Source organism: Mercenaria mercenaria, chromosome 9 (genome assembly GCF_021730395.1).
Source record: "Mercenaria mercenaria strain notata chromosome 9, MADL_Memer_1, whole genome shotgun sequence".
Taxonomy (NCBI): Eukaryota; Metazoa; Mollusca; class Bivalvia; order Venerida; family Veneridae; genus Mercenaria; species Mercenaria mercenaria.
The window spans coordinates 78,541,901-78,559,495 of NC_069369.1; the positions used below are offsets into that span (position 1 = coordinate 78,541,901).

Genomic DNA, 17,595 nt, shown 5'->3' on the forward strand with positions numbered 1-17,595 from the left:
TCTTTCCGTCCGTAACAAAATCGTGTCCGGTCCATATCTCCTAAACCCCTTGAAGGATTTTCATGAAACTTGGGTCAAATGATCACCTCATCAAGACGATGTGCGAACCCATGAGTCAGCCTTGTCGGTTAAAGGTCAAGGTCACAACTCAAGGTCAAAGGTTTGAGCCTGCCATTTTGTGTCCGCTCTATATCTCCTAAACCCCATGAAGGAATTTTATAAAACTTGGGTCAAATGATCACCTCATCAAGACGATGTGCAGAACCCATGAGTCAGCCATGCCGGCTCAAGGTCAAGGTCTTCCATTTGGTGTCCACTCTGTATCTCCTTAACCCCTTGAAGGATTTTCATCAAACTTGGGTCAAATGATCACCTCATCAAGAACTCATGAGTCAGCCATGTCAACTCAAGGTCAAGGTCACAACTGAAGGTCAAAGGTTTCAGCTCTGTATCTCCTAAACCCCTTGAAGGATTTTCATGAAACTTTGGTCAAATGATCACCTCATCAAGACGTTGTGCAGAATTCATGAGTCAGCCATGTCAGTTCAAGGTCACGGTCACAGCTAAAATCAAAGGTTTACCCTTTAACTATCCATAGCAGTGGCGGGGGATTTAGCTGTCGTTCAGACTGCCTTGTTCTATTTGTTTTCTTTTGTCTGAAAATTCTTGGTAATATTTTGACCTCTCTTTCAATCAATTCTTTGAATAATGGAGCGCGCTGTCATACGACAGTTCTTGTTTTATATAATTATGTAGTTTAAAAGCAAACTTTTTAACTTCTAGTGTATACTCAAATGTAAACCATATTGAGAAGATGTGTCACATTTTTGACCGAGGTCTCTTAGGTCAAGGTCACAAAATGATATGTGATTTTTTTGTGAATACAACTGTGGCATTCTTGGGCCTACTTTGGGAGCATTTGTCACCAATAGTGACAGCTCTAGTTAAGACTGACATTGTTTCTGGACAGAACTTTAATATTTTGCCATATGATTTAGGTATCATATTCTTGTGACCAAAATTTGGTATGTTTCTTAAGATGTATGTATCTAATTAAGTATATGTTGAAGTAAATATTTTTTTATTATTCTAACTAAATAAAACATCAAATTTTATGTTCCAACATAGCAATATACATGTATGTTCTTTTTCTTTGATTATTGTATTTGTTATTATGTCATATGCTCTAAATGAGCAGTGGCTTTGAAATAAAAATCTTGAAGTCTTAAAAAATCTTGAAATTGATTATTTTATTATGTCTAAGTAATATGTTCATTAAACTCTTTGTCCGCCAACCATTTTTCACTGACTTCAGCATGTTTTGTCTAGTTAGCTTGACTATTCAAAGTATAGAGAGCTATCCTACTCGACCTGGCGTTGGCATTCTTTTGCATCCGCACTTTGGTTAAAGTTTTGATGCACTTTTACTTTATCTCTGTAATTACTTGATGGATTTGTTTCAAACTTAAAATAGTTATTCCTCATCATTCCCCTTTTTAAATAGAATTTCAGGTTAACTTTTGATGCACTTTTATTCTATCTCATTTATTACTAAATGGATTTGATTTAAACTTAAAATAGTTGTTTTACCTTATAACCCACATCATAAAACACAAGGTCCATTACTCTGATATCAATGTTTCATGAATTGTGCCCTATTTTACTTAGAATTTCAGGATAGAGTTTTCATACACTTTCACTCATATCTCAGTAAATAGATTTGATTAAAACTGTAAATAGTTATTCAGCATCACTCACGGCATTTACAAAAGTGACATAACTCTTGCACAAATAGTTCATGAATTATCCCCCTTTTTACTTAGAATTTCAGGTTAAAGTTTTGAAGCACTTTCACTCTGTCTCAGTTATTACCTAATGGATTTGATTCAGACTTGAAATATTTATTCCACCTTATCATCTACAAAGTCCATAACTCTGGTACCAATATTTCATGAATATTGTCCCCTTTTAGTTAGACATTTAGGTTAATTTTGATGCATTTTCACTATATCTCAATTACTGCGGGAACCGTTATTTTATATTTTTACGGGCAAAGTCCCGGCAGCTGGTTTCCAGGACAGGACCGTATCCTTACGGGGAGACTGTAACTTTTGGGTACCGTAGTAACTACTACAGTATTGCCCGTTATTTATGATTATGATTTTCGCAAGCCGGACTGTTTCCAGGCAAACGTATATTTACGGGGAGACTGTAACTTTTGGGTACCGTAGTAACTACAGTATTGCCCGTTATTAATACTGTTACAGTCGACTTTTACAGTTACGGAACTGTCCTGGAAACCAGCTGCCGGGACTTTTCCCGTAATATTTTACGGTATTTTTTTACAGTGCAAGATCCATACTGTTCGCTAACGGTTTCTCTAATTGTAATAGGCTTTGAAAGCGAACAGGATGGATCCTGACCAGACTGCGCGGATGCACAGGCTGGACTGTATCCATGCTGGTCGCAAATGCTCTATATTGGTTTTCTCATGGTGCGGCTCAGTTATCATCTCTATTGTTTGTACAATGCATTTTCATTTTAAATTGTTTTGTTCTTGTTGAAGGTATTGTAGAAAACAGATTTGAATATTTTGCCACTACCGCTAAATGTAATCTTTATCATTACTTTTTTTGTAGGATGCGGTGGTCATTTCTTTTCCGATATGTGTTTGTCAACATTATGTTTCAAGGTAAATAAGATAGATCTTTTTTTATTTTGTATATCTTACATAATTATATTCGCGTTAACTTATCCATTGTATACATGTACAAGGGTTGTATACAAGATATTGAAAATAAAAAAATAAATGTTATAACAGGATATTATGCAAGTTTCAAAAGACTTTTAAATTGCTTCAAACTTTATAAGCAACACCCCTGGATTGTTGCTTTACTTCAACTTCAGTTTATAATCGATTATCAAAAAAGGCAAGATTCCACTTTTCATCTAACTGCAACAGTTTGCTCTATCCAGCTTGTATCTCATTCGAAAAGTGAAAACAAAAAACGTCCATCCTTTAATATTATTCATATGTATTTCAGCTTCGACTGAAGCCACCCCGAATGATCCACCTACATGGGACTCTCCTGCTCAAATTAATCCTGTAATATCACTAGATATTACAGCCCCCAATGCTTGTGATAAAGTAACAAAGCTGAGGGCATCATCTGGTGACGGCTCAACAGTGATTATAAGGTACATCTGTACTGAAACAGGATAGCAGCTAACAACATATAATATTACATCAAAAAGTTGTACAACATAATTGAGCCATGTAGGACCACATTCGTAACAGATCGCATTTGTAACATATTTCGTACGTATGCGATCGCATTCGTAACAGGTAAAATGTGTTACGAATGTGTTTGTCCAACATGGGGGTTGACATGAGAAGCACATATGTATCATGTTGAGTTTTATACTGCAAATGTTCAATGAGTTGTTTGTCATCGCAACATCATTAAATGACTGCCATAAGTACCATCACAAGTTAGCGTCGTCGTCGTCGACGTCAATGACGTCATAAAATTATTTGAGCCGCATCATGAGAAAATGGGCCTTCGGGAATCTTCGAGGCTTTGCAACCAGTGTGGGCCTAGATCAGCCTGAGCATCCGCGCAGTCTGATCATGGTCCACACCGTTCGCTGTTATTTCAAAGAAGGCTTATTCTACCTGAATATGAAATTTTCTGACCCTAATTCAGATGCATAAATGCACAGGTCAGCTTAAATATAGGCATTCCGGAAATTCACGAAAATGTCCGAATGTCAATTTTCTCATGACGTGGCTCAATTTTTTCGATCATTTCTGCATCCACTGCCACTACCACTTTAATATGATTACAATTTCAGCTACTTCTACTGTTACCTCGACTTGGTGAAATGTAGACCCACATGCTCAGGCCCGTGTTCACAAAACATTTTCAGTCTCAGCTGAGTTTGATAATGAAACTTTATTTGTCATTTATATCTAAATAGCTTGTTTAAAACTAAATTTTAAATTAATACCTATTATCAAATTCCTATCCAGTATTGATGGTCAGTGTCAGATGGTATTTAACCTTGAGGTTTTAGTAAAATTGATATTAAAATTTCAAAATCAAACTCAGTTGAGACCGAAAAATGTTTTGTGAACACGAGGCCAGGTCATTGGTCCGAACCCGGTGGCGACATACATTTGTAGCTATCATTTGTCATCCAGAGCTGTTTCAAGTTGGTTGACAGGAAGTTGCTATGTCAAGGGACAAATTATATACAACTTGTAATGTCTATGAGATTTAAAGAAAATACCTTATTTTCTAATTACCCTCACCCCACTGAGCCTGCCTGTGAGGTAATAGGCCTTCTTCTATTATAATTCCGCCGTGAATAGCGAAGTTTGTGCGTTCGTGCAGTTATATATATATTCAGTTATATATATAGGTTCTTGTCTTTGGTATAACTTGCCCATGCATAGTCAGATTTTCAAAATATTTGGTACAAATGATCAGCATGGATAGAAGGTGTGTTTCGATCATGATCCTTGTTGCTATATCAAAGATCAAGGTCACAGCTTTGAACTTAGATTTGTTATGTTATTTTGTTGTAATATATATGTTTGTGCCTGGATCATAACTCGCTTTAGTCAGATTTCCAAATACTTTGGTACAAATAACCACCATTTATTGACAATCTGTAGGGATCATATCACATATATTACTGCAAACGTCTCAAATTTTCTCACCCTGTAGAATGGTTTTGATGAATATTATGTTTGTTTGTTGGATTCAGAGCGCCTGTTTTCGACGGTATTTAGGTAATACAGTTTAGGGCAATTAATCTTACCATTGTTCCTAAAACGCACCAGTCCAAGATGATGATGATGATGATGATGATGATGATTATGATGATGATGATGATGATGATATTGATGATAAAAATGTCAATATAATATTAAAATCAGTATAACAGTCTCTTTATGTTAGTAACCGACAATTTTCCAGCTTGAAACAGCACCTAGTGGCGCAAATCGCAACAGATACGAATAGTTTTCACCCGGTCTCGAGCGTGTGTCCCTCGACACCCTAGTCGATGGTTAGTTCTTCCCATTAATTTCCATTGAAATTACACCCTGGCTCATATGCGAGTTTACACTCATACGTTCGTTTACGGTTCTGGTAAAACGCACCGATATACGTAAGGTCTTAGCTGGGCGGATGGGCGACACAATATCTCTGGAAACTTCGGCCCTGACTAGGAATTCAACCCGCTCCGCCGGTTTCGTAATCTGCAAAATTATCCACTGCACCACCCTCACCGATGGAGTTACTCTTGCCGCTCCTATAGAGATACAAAATAAGAGTGTTTCCATACGAATGCAGACACCAGGCCTGGCAAGAAAACTCTCTCAGTAAATTTAATCCAATAAAGTTTACGTCAGGGTTTTAAGGTAGTTTTGCACGTTTGATAAACCGGAAGTGATGGTGAATGTCATTTATCCGGAAAACGTAGAATAATGCCTGGATTCGGCGTACGGAAACCAAAATCATTTTATGAATTGATGACAACCTGCGAATAAATTCATTGAAATGTGACAGTTACTATCTTCCTTAAGTTAAAATATGATATTAAAACATCTGACACGTTAAATTACTCATAATAATGTCTTTAAATTAGCTTCAACCAGGCGATTCACTTTAAAAATGGCCAAATATCTCAGAAATAAGTGCATGTACCTATTCATTTTATTTCACTATATAATTACAGGCCATACGTTTGTTCACGACTGTGAGAAATTTCATTAAAATCTACACTGTGGAAAATTTTCTATCCGCGAAAATGTTATGAAAATTGTTATTTTCCCATAGACTACCATTATGAAAAATGCGTGAGGTCCAATTTTTTCAAATCAGTCTAGTAAAAAAAATCAAGCACACGACCCTTTCCTTTCCTTTTTATTTGCTGAATTTTCTAGATACATTCTGAAGTTTTGAAAAATCAGAGTTTAATCAAATTCTACATTGTAGAAAAAAATTCGATCCAAACGTCGCGCAGAACCACCTTAAGTGGGACATATTTCATTTGATGTATCCATTGTCGTTAGTATACGTTTTTTATGTTTAAAGCAATTATTTGCGAATTGACAAAGATAAACAAAACGAAAACGAAAAACCTATCTTGCAGCGAACCCGCGGACGCCTACGGCATCAGGATCAGAACAATAGCCATGAGCAGTCTTCGAATAGTCAAGCTAGTCATAAATCAATGTATATATATCCAGTGTTCAGCTTTTACAAGACTTTCTTAGTGTCTATGTTAGTTGAGACTGCCTTGATCTTGATTTTAGTGCACTTTATTTGTTGTTGAAGCGATACAACCAGCGAATTGCCGATTATAAAAGTTGAACAGGGATTGCATGTGGTGTGCATCTTCCCCTTTAATCATACATATTCATATACATGTATTCATGCATTTAGTAAAACTGAAATCTTACAAACCAAAACCGATGTGGGAACTTTAAAAGTGACATGTACATGAAGTACCATACTACTATGAACAGACCAGTCATGATAACCGTTCGGTATTCTTGCCAAGTTTAATTGCCAGATAACAAACCAGTACCAAGATATTAACCTAACCGGAAATATCCTTCTAATCAACAAGAGGGCCGTTATGGCACACTATCGCTCACATGAGTAATAGTTCACTATACATGATATTAAATGTGCGATTTTTGCCATTTGAGGGGTCATAACTCTAAGACAAAGAGCGTGATATGGCTACTCTTCGAGGAAAAATGTAAGATCTTAATGATATATAATTTCTATGCAAGTTTGGTTAAAATCAAATAATAATAGTCTCCATTGTGTTGACAAGGATAAAATCATCATTTTTGCCAATTCAGAGGCCGTAACTCCAAGTCAAATGGTGTAATACGGTTGTTTTGGAAAGGAACCGAGATCTTATAGATATATAAGTTGTATGCAAGTCGAGTCAAAATAACAAAAACATGTGGTCTTAATCGGGTTCACAAGGCTAAAATCAGTAATTATTGCCATCTCTGGGGCCATAGCTCCAAGACAAATAAGGTGATATGGCTGGTTTTCGAAAGGAACCGAGATATCATAGACCTATATTAAATTCTGTGCAAGTTTTGTCAAAATCAAATAATAAATGTTGTCTCTGTCATATTCATAAGAAAAATGTGAACGGACGGACGGTCGGACGACGGACGACGTACAAAGGATGATCACAATAGCATACTTTGTCACTTCGTACAAGTGAGCTTAAACATGTTACAAATGTGATTCAGATGTAAAAATGCACTTTTTTGTTCATTTTTCCGATTGAAAATGACATGTGAAAAATGTGATCAGATGTCACATCAAAAATCGGCATCAATCACATTCGTCACAAAAATTGTTACATATGTGCTTGATTTCTGTTACATATGCGATCTCATTTGTAACACCTGTTACATATGCGATCGCATTTGTAACACCTGTTACAAATGCGATCTGTTAGAATGTGGTCCTACAGAGCCACACCGTGAGAAAACTAACATAGTGCATTTGCGACACCAGCCTACGCACCCGCAGGCTGGTCTGGATCCATGCTGGTCGCAAATGCACTATGTTGGTTTTCTCAAGGTAGCTCCAGCCAGAGGTGGATCATCTATGCTGTTATCAAGAAGTGTTTTTTTTTTTCTTAAAATAATACTGAGTGGGCTCCTATGTGAAGACAACTACTTTAAAGGTACATGTATATTAATTTGGGAAAAAATGGTACATATGGTTTATGTAAATAGAAAATTAACAAGTTCATGTGAATTCATGGTATTATGCCGGTATTATGCATTAAGTTTAAAATAGTACACACTGTACACACGTAGGCTATAAACAATGTATAGAAATGCACAGCCGTTAGAAAGTATCTCGTTACACTTTTCAACAGTTATGTTTTTAACTAACAAGGAACCCACACGCGTTCACTTTTATTATACCTTGTATAATATGTAAAACATGCTTAAAGGAAACTTTCAGCACCTTGTATGCAGGCTACTAAAATCTGAACCTTTAATGGTCCAGGGAGACCTACCAGATTTCTGCATTTACAGGCCCCTCAATAAACTACCGTCTTTATGCCCGGGGACCACTGTTAAGATCGAACCATGCTATATAAAAGGCTCATAATGCATTTGCTTATCATGTGATCGTCAAATTTCTTTTGTTATTAACATAAGTGTGCTTACTTAGTGTACTAACGCCTACTTTTGATATCATAGGATGAGAAAAACGTGTAGTCATTCCCGGGCTCGAACCCAGGACCCCCCGCTTCCAGGGCGAGTGCTCTACCGACTGAGCTAAGCCGGCTGCCTGGCACATCTTCTCGCATAAAGTCCGCACCGTGACATTGATAATTATTTTTTTTCTCATGTATTTGTCAAATTTCTTTAATTAAAATTCAAAATTTATCACCAACTGATCTGAGTGTGCCTTGCATAGAAATTTACAAATTAATACGCCCCACCATTACACAGATATGTCTTTAAAATCCAAAATATTATAAAAAAGAAAGAGCTGAAAAAGGCTGATTTTGTTTTGTTTTGTGCCCGACCTGTCTGTTCTGCTGAACATTAATAAATAATTTTAATTTGCTACCAAGTGAAGTTTTTTCCGAAACTCAGTTGCATGTCGGATTACCCCTCCTCACACGTGACTTATACACACGTCATAACGGCGCTTGACAGATCAAATAGGCAAACCGTTTCCATGATGATTTTATACAATAACACTCCATTCCAGATGCAGTATATTCCTAGATTGAAGTGCAGAAAGCTAAAATCCTGAACAAACGCTATTCATGAGTCATTTCCATATCTCCGAGCTTTTGGGTTATAAAAACTTTCTGTGGTAACAAATACGGTATGCATACACTATACATTTGTGACATGGTCTCACGTCCCTATTAAAAGCGAGTGTATCAAAATAATTGCTTAAATGTGTCTTTTAGCAGTTATTCTCAAAAACAAGATGGCGTCGTTTTAAAAAAAAATCCAAAAAGTAGTCCGCCACGCTTTATCAAGTCACTGACCTGATAAAGCAACATTTATCATACCCCTTGATTTTTACCTTTATTTTGCATGAAGGTAGGATAAAATTCTACATTGTATACCAATATATGTTACGTAAATTATGCAAAGATGAGTCGAACTGGTTTGTTAAAAGGCCTTTATTTATATCCCCTTTTTCGTTCATTTGTCCATTTACACCCAAATTGTATCGTTTTTTATATGAGGGAGAAGCCTGTAATATTAAATATATATATATATGAGCCGTGTCATGGGAAAACCAACATAGTGGCTTTGCGACCAGCATGGATCCTGACCAGACTGCGCAGATCCATGCTGGTCGCAAAGCCACTATGTTGGTTTTCTCATGGCACGTCTCATATATAGTATTCAGTCTTATTGGTTTATACATATATTATTACAGTCTCGTGCCTCAAAGCCCAGATGGAGGATTTACCATTGATGAAGACGTGTTTGGTAATAAATTACTCAAATGTGATAAGAATTCAATAACAGAGCCGTCCTACAAGGTCGTTCTCAAGTAAGTAAACTGGTTCTATTTTTGTCAGGGAAAGACAATATTAACCGTCTATATCTATTCGTAATAAAAAGAGGATGTTTGTTTGTTTGCAGTGTGATTTCGAAATATATCTTCACCGGTAAGAGGGACAATTCAATATTTCACGAAGGCAGAGCCTGAGTGAAAATATCAGAATTGTCTCCCTTATCGGTGAAGATATATTTCAATATCTCTCTGAAAACAAGAGAACTTTCTTTTTATTTTATGCTTATTTGTGAAGATCAACGAACTTTCTGTTTATTACACGCTTATATTTTCAAATAGGATCTATAATTCATGACAAAATTCGGATTTATTTAGGCTAGCGTGTTACATATGATGCATCTGCTAAATAACCATGGACACATGTTTATGCTCAGTGATATCGAACACTGGTATATCTGTTCCGTGAATTCAACACGACGCCATTTTGTTTTTAAAACCAATATTTTGTTTTAAAAACACAAAATCCGTAGCTAAAAGACAGTGGTAAAATGTCAATATTTAAATCTTTTTGGGTCAATGCCGTCAGTTCGTTGAATGACCGGAAGCTTGCTTTGTTAAGCAGTCACACGCGGAAGCATGAATGCCAGATTAAAATACATCGCGAAATACGTTAATAATTGAAGAATAACCGGGAGGCTCAGATAAATCGCTGCAGAATTAGATATTATCTTGAATTTACGGTGTTCCGTTTAAACAATCGTGACTTTATATTTAATACTAAACCACGATGCACGATGGTACGATGACGAAAACGCGATGGCAAGATGATGAAACAATGATGGTACGGTGGTGAAAACGCGATGGCATGATGATGAAATCGCGTTATTGCAATGGCATGATGGTCGTTGTAATATCACGTTTTCGTCATCGTTCCATCGCGTTTTCGCCATCGTACCATCGCGTTTTACCACCGTACCATCGCGTTTTCAACATCGTGCCATCCCGTTATCACCATCTTTCCGTCGCGTTTTCACCATCGTTCCATCGAGTTGTCACCATCGTAATTTCGCGTTATCCCCGTTGTACCATCGCGTTATCACCATCGTATCATCGCGGTTTCACCATCGTACCATCGCGTTTTCACCATCGCACCATCGCGTTTCACTATCGTACCAAAATGCGTTGTTCCGTGCACTTGTATTTTTGTCAACAATAGATAAATCTCAATGTATTTTGTGAGTAGAAATATTTACCATTTAGATTCTGCTGTTTTGCAAAATGTTTTTAAAAAAGTTCAGTGCTCAGTTCAATAAAACGGTATAAAATATTCAAAGCTACGTCCTTTGTATTCTATGTATGCATGAAAGTAAATAAAAACTGGATGTAATAGTCTCATGATATTATTCAAACTCAGCTTATTCTTGTTAGGATGTAGAAGGTACACAGTGCAATGTGAAAATGAGATTGTATCAAGTATTCTACTGACACATATACTGTACCACTGCGCATGACCATCGGAAGGCGGTGGTACGATGATAAAAACGCGATTGTACGATGGTGAAATCGCGATGGTACGATAGTGAAAACGCGATAACGCGATGGAAAAAACGTGATGGTACGATGGTGAAAACGCGATGGTACGATGGTGAAAACGCGAAGGTAAGAGGTTGAAAACGCGATGGTACGATGATACGATGGTGAAAACGCAATGGTACAGTGATGAAAACGCGATGGTACAATGATACGATGGTGAAAACGCGACGGTACGATGATGACATCGACATTTCACGATCATACCATCGCATCATTGCGATTTCATCATCGTGCCAGCGCGGTTTCGACATCGTACCATCACACTATTGTGTTTTCGTCATCGTACCATCGTAAATTGCAGTTTAGGATTCAATAAAAGGTCACTATTGTCCAGCGGAACACCGTATGGATTCAATAGAAATAGCTAGGAAATTTTGAGCTTGGAGCTGCAAACATAACAAATAATGTCATGAAATTGAACCTGGAACATAAATCAGAACTGACAACTGGCTTGGAATGCTGGCGTATTACGTAAGGTTGAGTTGATGGCTTCTGATAGGAAACTAAGATAGCAACCAGCTAAATGTACTGTCGCCAGTATAATCTACAAAACGATAGTAAACAGTTGAAAAGTGGATGAAGAACACGCAAGAAATACATGCATGAATGGTAAGTTCAAGCAACCAAGGTAACATTTCTAGATTAGGGCATTACTATTATTTCTTTTGTGAACTTTATCATAGCTAGCATGTTCTATACAGGCTTGTCTAGCTGTAAATGACTGTGTATGGCTTGAATATTAGGATAACCATACGGTACCAGGAATTCCAAAGGCAACAAAGGGAGGTAATTAAAGAATAATATTTCAAGGGACATATTTTTTTCTGAAAAAGAGAGAAGTTCGGCACAGTGAGTGATACAGAGAACTATCTTACGGATAATTTTCGGTATATTACCATTTAGCATAAAATAAAAGCTTGTTTGACTCATAAAGGCATTGCACCAATAATGAAATTTAAAAACTATTATTATTAATAGTGCCCTAGTGGTTAAGATCGCTGACACACTTGTTCCTCAATTATGTATGCTAAAACCTTTCTTGGGGCGTAGAATTCTTCATGTGAGAAGCCATTTAGCTGGCATAGAGAAGGTCGTCAGTCCTAAGAAGGTGCCCATCCATGTCTGAATAAATACTCGGAGCGGCACCTGGGGTCTACCACAACCATCAAAAAGTGGTAAAATAGCCAATTACTTAAACTGTATCAGTCTGATTCTAAACATAAGAAAAGTTAGACAAATGAAATTAAAAATGCAATACAAAATCGGACTAAGACTCGGCCCTGAGGATAAGGCACTGAAATATAAAAGGTAAGTACAGATTAGATCATTCAGGTCACATTCCGCATCTACTGTTTCAACTCTCTTTTCAGTTACAATATTTCCTTGTTATCTTTTTAAATATAAGATAGTACTATTTTCTTTTACACAATTCTAATAATGTTAATGTATGGTACAGAAACTATTTAGAATGACCTGCCTAGTTTTGGCTTTATCAACAAAATGCGATTATGAGAGAGTATTTTCCAGTCCGAAACCAAACAGTTTTTAAATTTAAATTTTAACTTTATTCGTCGATGAATAGTTCCACTATTTCGGGAAATCTTTGTTTACTTAAAAGCATCATTTTCCTGCATATATTTGTGTAGAAGGTAGAAGGATATATAATTTACATAAATCTTGCAAAGTAAAATCAAACTTCAGGAAAAACTCCGTTACTGATTTAGTTATGAGCAGTAATTATTTTTTTCTTTACAGAGCAAAACATGATGGAGGGAATAATGCGGAAACCATCCTTACATTGACAATCAGTGTCAAAGGCTTAACCGAACGTAAATATAAGCATTATCTTTTGTGTTATGTGTCACAAAGTACACAAAAACTTGTTTTTCCCAAATTTAATGTTTTTATATCAGGGATTGGGACGTAAAATTGAATAAAACTGGAGGGGCCTCCGTGGCCGAGTGATAAGGGCACTGGCTTCAAATCACTTGCCCCTCATCGATGTGGGTTGTGAGGAAGCCATCCAGCTGACTTACGGAAAGGTCGGTGGTTCTACCCAGGTGCCCGTTTGTGATGAAATAATGCAAGGAGGGGCACCTGGGTTTTCCTACACCATCAAAGCTGGAAAGTCGCCATTATGACCTATAATTGTGTCGGTGCGACGCTAAACCAAACAAAAAAAATGGACTGGAATTATTAAAGTGAACGTATTTCGATTTACCAGGAAATTCAACGTGCATCAGCTATTGTTACAGCAAAGCAAACGTTGTAAAGTCTCGTAAAACGCATGTTTTCCATGGGAAACAACGGGAAGTGTATGTTATGTACGTTTTTTGATCAATCTGACTAAAGTACATCTCCTATTACGCTACGCTTAGGATCTGAACACGAGCTATTGATAGCCTCGTTCTGACGGCCCTTCCGCTGGCCAATCAAAGGCTAACTTACAACATTCTGCAAGCTTAAAAAAGCCTTGGTTTTTGATATTTACAATTCTTATGTCGTAAGAAGTCAGATAGCCGGCTAGCCTCAGTCACTTCCTCTGTAAGCGAGGGGTCACGGGTTCGAGCCCTGAACTGACATCAAATTTTTCTTACTCTTTGACATTCGAACAAGTCGTCTGATTGGTTCAAATAAAAACAGATTTGTGAAAATAAAAATAACAATACTGGAAATCCAAAATATACAGAAGACGCATGTGAATAGGTCGTTCTCAGATCTTCGTTTAGAAGATCAAGTACTTAAGTCAGATTGGTTTTCGATTGATTACGAGACATATGTAAGCAATCCGTTACAGTCGAGTATTGTGATACAATGTATCTGCAATTGACATACATGGCATGACATAATTTTTTCTGAGTAGCTGTACTGTAAATATTCATTTTTAAAGACTACAAGAAGTTTAAGAAACTAAATCGCATTCGGCAAAGTTAAATTTTATGACATACTGCATTCCTTCTTAATGGAAATTGTACAGTTTAAAACCTTACTCATAAAAGTTTAACATTAGTAACTTAATTATACCTAAATTATCGTTTAAACATAAAATTCAATTGTTCAGCACAGAAACACTCCTATGTTTGATAATAAAGTCGAGTAACTCTTAGTTTACCTATCATATACATAGCAACTTCTGTATGAATATTTAAACCAACGACATCTAAACTATGCGTTTTTGATGTGTTCGTTCTCTACCTATGACATTAAGAGTTATGCAATGGAAAAATTACTTTGACATTTCATTTGGAAAATAACTGAAAAAAGTAAAGTACAAAGAAGGCAGGCTCCTGTCCGAAAGTATACAATCTTTTGAATTTCGTCCTTAGTTCGCTGTTTAAGTGCAGTACGTTATTCTGTTTAAGTTTGAAATATAATTATGCCAGTTTATAAAATACCCGTTATCACCACGTGTTTGACGTCGCAGGAGTGAAATTAACCACTTCTGTGCCAAGGGCCGATTTTGGGCCGATTTATTTACTACGTTGAGTGCCAAGGGCCGATTTGGACCGATCTGAACTGAACATTTACGCTGTTCTTTTGATGTAGGTGTAATTATTTTCTAAGCAGAAAGACATACTATTGTTTCTTTGGAAGTGAAAATATAACGATGTAACGATTCCCGCCGAAATTATATATTCATATCGGTGGTTTGGGTGACCGTTGAAACGTGATAAAATGACTATGCCGTACGTTTTACGACGATAATGTAATAGAAAAAATATTTAATTAAGATATTCTTTACTTCATTAAATCGAAATACGTAGAGCAAATTACGAAATATCATGTTCATAAATAATTATCCAGTCTTGCATACCTAAAAATAAGATATTAGTTTAAACTGTATTTATTTCCACAAATTGTATATACAAACATGAGTACCATATTTAAATTAACAAAGTTTGATAAAAAGACATACATCAATCAAATTAGTACAAACAAACAAAGAAATTTTTAATCGAATGGATTGGAAAACAAGCTACTTAAAACTTATATGAATTCCGCTCCAAAAATAAGATATTACTTAATTAAAAGTCGAACAAAGATCTTTTAAAATAAAATTATATGATAAGCACTGTCGGACTAGTGAAAAAATACATGTTTTAAGAAACAAACTAAAAGCATTAATATTTTACCGAAAATGTCCTTTTAACGCTCTGTGTGAGAAATTTCCCAAACTGTCGTGCACTGCCTTTGAAATGTCTCAGTTTTACTTTTTCAAGAAACTTGAAACCTATATCCTTTATAAAAATTGTGATGAATCTTTTATAGATATAAAAATAAATGTCATCATGAAATAAAGTGATACCTTCGTATGATTTTGTTTTTATGGTTACCAGTGTCTTCAGCTTGCCTAATGTTTACATTAATCAAAATTTAGAATATTTTTACAGTTAGACCCTATAACATTGCATTTTGAGGCATTTTTGGCGCTGACTTCGAATCACATGTCCTTCACAGTTGCGGGTTCGAAACCTCACTTAGGGTGTTGAATTATTTTATGTGAGGAAGCCATCCAGCTGGCTAACGGAAGGTCAACAGTTCTACCCAGATGACCGCCCGTGCTTACAATAATGCATGAAAGGATACCTGGTTTTTTCTCAACCATAAAAAAGCTGGAGAGTCGCCACTCATGGTATAAACAAGTGTGCGAATGTTTGGGACATTCTTCGTACGGGACCGACGCGAAACCTGAGTAATCTAAAATGACTTCCAATGAAGTATGTAAATGTTTATACATGTTTGTGTTATAATTAGTAAATTAAGATATTATTATCATTGCATGTGTTGAAAAATGAATTCAAACAACGCATACAACGCGCACTAAAGCACAAACAAACCATAAAAAATAGAAATATAGTTTTACCTAATATTGGAAACCACATTTTATTTCAAATGTCGAAATGAAAAAAAAAAATAAAATAAACTATAATTTGTTTAGTTATTGAATACTATTAGGAAAATTAGGATGATATTTTCAAACTTTTATCTTTTAAAAATGAAATATACATCATTCTACTTTATCGTATTGATTTCTTTCTGTGATTCACTTCCCTTTCATGGCTCTTTTTGAACGTATACATTTTCAGACAATTATTATTCACATTTGCACACGTGATTCAATAGTAGAGGGAAACTTGTACTCACTTTGCCGAGCTAAGAGTAAGAAAATAGTTCTTTAGACTCACATTATAGTGTTTATTTCTAAAAATAGAGAAGTCACACATGTATGCAACGCAATGCTTTTTCTGTCATGCTGGACAGGATTTTCCTGTGTTTTGTCGGTGCTGGAAAAACCCTTCTTGCATACCAGGCTAGAAAAACTCGTTTTACTCCTCGGTTTTTAAGACGACTCACGTGTTGCAATTTGTGGATGAATGCGTAAATTCATACGCTACTATAATGAAATAGTGCTTAAAAGAAAAGTATTCGTTTTATTTAATTTCTGCTACTAATTGAAGAATACTTTATGCAGGAAGAAGACTCTCACACTAGTTGAAGGTGTGGATTTAAATATATGGCTCTCAAAGCCTCGTTACCGCCTAAACTGTTACCCGATAGCCAGATATTTCCATTCGCATCTTCAACCGGACCTCATTACCACAAATAGTTTCCCGAGAGCCAGATATTTCCATTCGCATCTTAAACCGGGCCTCATTACCACAAAACAGTTTTCCGAGAGCCAGATATTTCCATTCGCATCTTCAACCGGGCCTCATTACCACAAAACAGTTTTCCGAGAGCCAGATACGTCAATTCGTATCTTCAACCGGGCCTCATTACCACATAGTATAGAGCATGGCTAAAATAATCTCGATTATCATTTATTGTAACATGACAGTGTTTAAGCTCTTCTTTTTCAGGTTTATTTAAAGAAATCGTAATAAAACACATTAAAAAGAAATAATACCATATCCGCTTTTTAAGACGAGAACAATGGAAAGTATTTACATTATATTATGCTCGCCCGGGAAGCTCTATATTCATATTCAGGAGCTCGGATCCTGTGCGAGACGTATCACGGATCCCCAAGGAGATCGGCTTAAGATCGGGGGAGTACTGGTAAAAAACACCGTAACATCTTAATTTACAATTAATCAATATGCTTATCTTCAATTTGCAGCAGTGGCTCCAGTGTTCATCAGGCCAGATCCAGATGATACGAAAAAGGAACACAAGATTTTTATTCCCGAAACAATTCAAGAAGAGAATGAAGTCCTGACACTTGAAGCCACGGATGAAGATACAGATAATGCAGCACTGACATTCAACATGGATGAAAGTGTAAGTTTATACATTTTTCACCTAAATGTTTTAACTTGGTGTAGTAGCATCATTGACGCTCAACATTTTCATTTTTCACCTAAATGTTTTAACTTGGTGTAGTAGCATCATTGACGCTCAACATATTCATTTTTCACCTAAATATTTTTACTTTGTGTAGTAG

The 17,595-nt window shown here is 36.2% G+C and overlaps 1 protein-coding gene across 2 annotated transcripts in view; it reads left to right on the forward strand.

The window, feature by feature from the left end:
- LOC123547538 (protocadherin Fat 3-like) overlaps window positions 1–17,595 on the forward strand; it is a 57,513-nt gene that overhangs the window by 14,805 nt on the left and 25,113 nt on the right. For both annotated transcript variants that reach the window (XM_053551814.1, XM_053551815.1), the window contains exons 2-6: window positions 2,640–2,692; window positions 3,045–3,198; window positions 9,477–9,593; window positions 12,906–12,979; window positions 17,272–17,432. In XM_053551814.1, coding sequence (XP_053407789.1) covers window positions 2,641–2,692; window positions 3,045–3,198; window positions 9,477–9,593; window positions 12,906–12,979; window positions 17,272–17,432 — 558 coding nt within the window. In that variant the 5' untranslated portion in view covers window position 2,640. The remainder of the gene's footprint in view (window positions 1–2,639; window positions 2,693–3,044; window positions 3,199–9,476; window positions 9,594–12,905; window positions 12,980–17,271; window positions 17,433–17,595) is intronic.